The following is a 1,541-nucleotide window of genomic DNA, read 5'->3' as shown; positions in this document are numbered from 1 at the left end:
AAGGTTCTGGGCAATTTAGGTGCAAATAATTTAGGTCAATTAGGTCCGTTTGGTCCAGTTGACCAAGGTTTTTCTGCATTTAATGTTGGATCTGCCTCCACTCAATCTGCCAATCCTTTCTTTCCAACAGAAATTAATTCATCAACAAACAATTTCCCAAATAATTTTGGTCAATTTAATACAAACCAAGTTCCTCAACCTTCTTTTGGTGGATTTACTTTTGGTGCTTTTTCACCACCAACATGTGGTGGATTAGTGCAACAACAATCGAATCAGATTGGTGGATGTAATTTTCTACCTCCTCCACCAACTCAATCAGTACAAAATGGATTTAGTTTAGGTTCTGAATTCTCTCAACTACCAAAGGCAACAAGTGGATTTAGTTTTGGATCTACAAGTGAGCTGGAGCAACAACAGAAATTACAAGAAGAACTGTTGAAAACTTTCCTACGACAGCAACAAGGGGAATACATGACAAACATGTTTAATGAAATGCGGGGGAATTCATGTAATTTATCAAATTCTGATCCTTTTAGTTTTGGATCTACTAACCAAGTTCCTCTATCTCCTCAAGCTCAAACCGCTGCATTTAGTTTTGACATACCAAATTCACTGGAAAATGTTGAAACTGATAGTCAACTAGAAAATATTGAAACAGAAAAAGCAAACATTGAAATTGAATCCTCACCACCAAAGAAGAATTTCTTCAATTCTCTCGATGGAATGGATATTTTGAGCATTGTCCTTAGTATTGCATTGGTATTCTTTGCAATTTTTGTATTTTATTCATAAATATGTCAACAAAGACTTTGTTTAAATGTGTATATTCTCTTGTTGTCATGATAGTCAGAAATGAGCCTATTAAGCGCTGAAAAGAACGATTTGGGACAACATATTGAGAATAAGCATGTTTCATCTTATTATGGCCATTCTCACAACAATGGAATCAGTTACTAGGATTTGTTGAGTCAATATCATAGTTTCGGAATTTGTAAAGATGACCAATAATTCTAAATAACATACTAGAGATGTATTTATATTGTTGTCGGGTTAATGCTAAACCTCGAGTGAAAACTTGTGGACCACGCGAGCTTGGTCGAACCTTCAACGATCCTCGCGTGAATCATACTACCGTAATTGTACGTAATTATCATGAAAATTAAATCTACAACCCTAACTGCAATAGCTAATATCAATTAAGGAGTGCTATTCAATGATGTTTTTTTATTTGTTGTACTTCTTGCTGTTGTAGCATAGAGGTACAACGCTGGATATGGAGGTACATGACCAGTTTTCGATTCTTGGAGATCGAATTATCTTATTTTTTATTTTTGGCCAAGTCACAAACAATAAAATTAAATTAAATTTCAAATTAAAAAAATTAACTCCATGTCAAACACCACACACAACACTCTCGGTTCAGTAGTTTTCCATTCCCACCACTTCACGAAGTGGTGGGACTAACCCTTGGTCAGGCTTCGTGTCCCAAGGGGGAAACGAAGAAGAACTCGAGGGTTGGACTTGTTACTCATGTGGTTGTT

General features: G+C 35.8%; 1 protein-coding gene across 1 annotated transcript; it reads left to right on the top strand.

Moving 5' to 3' along the window:
* Positions 1–43: 43 nt before the first annotated feature.
* On the top strand, positions 44–792 carry NAEGRDRAFT_77042 (uncharacterized protein; the record flags this gene model as incomplete). The annotated part of the gene is made up of 1 exon (XM_002668002.1): positions 44–792. A coding segment is annotated over one exon (747 nt), but the record flags the coding sequence as incomplete, so codon positions are not given.
* Between the last annotated feature and the right edge of the window lie 749 nt (positions 793–1,541).

The sequence above is a fragment of the Naegleria gruberi genome (genome assembly GCF_000004985.1).
Source record: "Naegleria gruberi genomic scaffold NAEGRscaffold_934, whole genome shotgun sequence".
Classification (NCBI taxonomy): Eukaryota; Heterolobosea; class Eutetramitea; order Acrasida; family Naegleriidae; genus Naegleria; species Naegleria gruberi.
The sequence above is the reverse complement of the archived record's forward strand: the minus strand, read 5'-3'. Positions and strand labels throughout refer to the sequence as shown.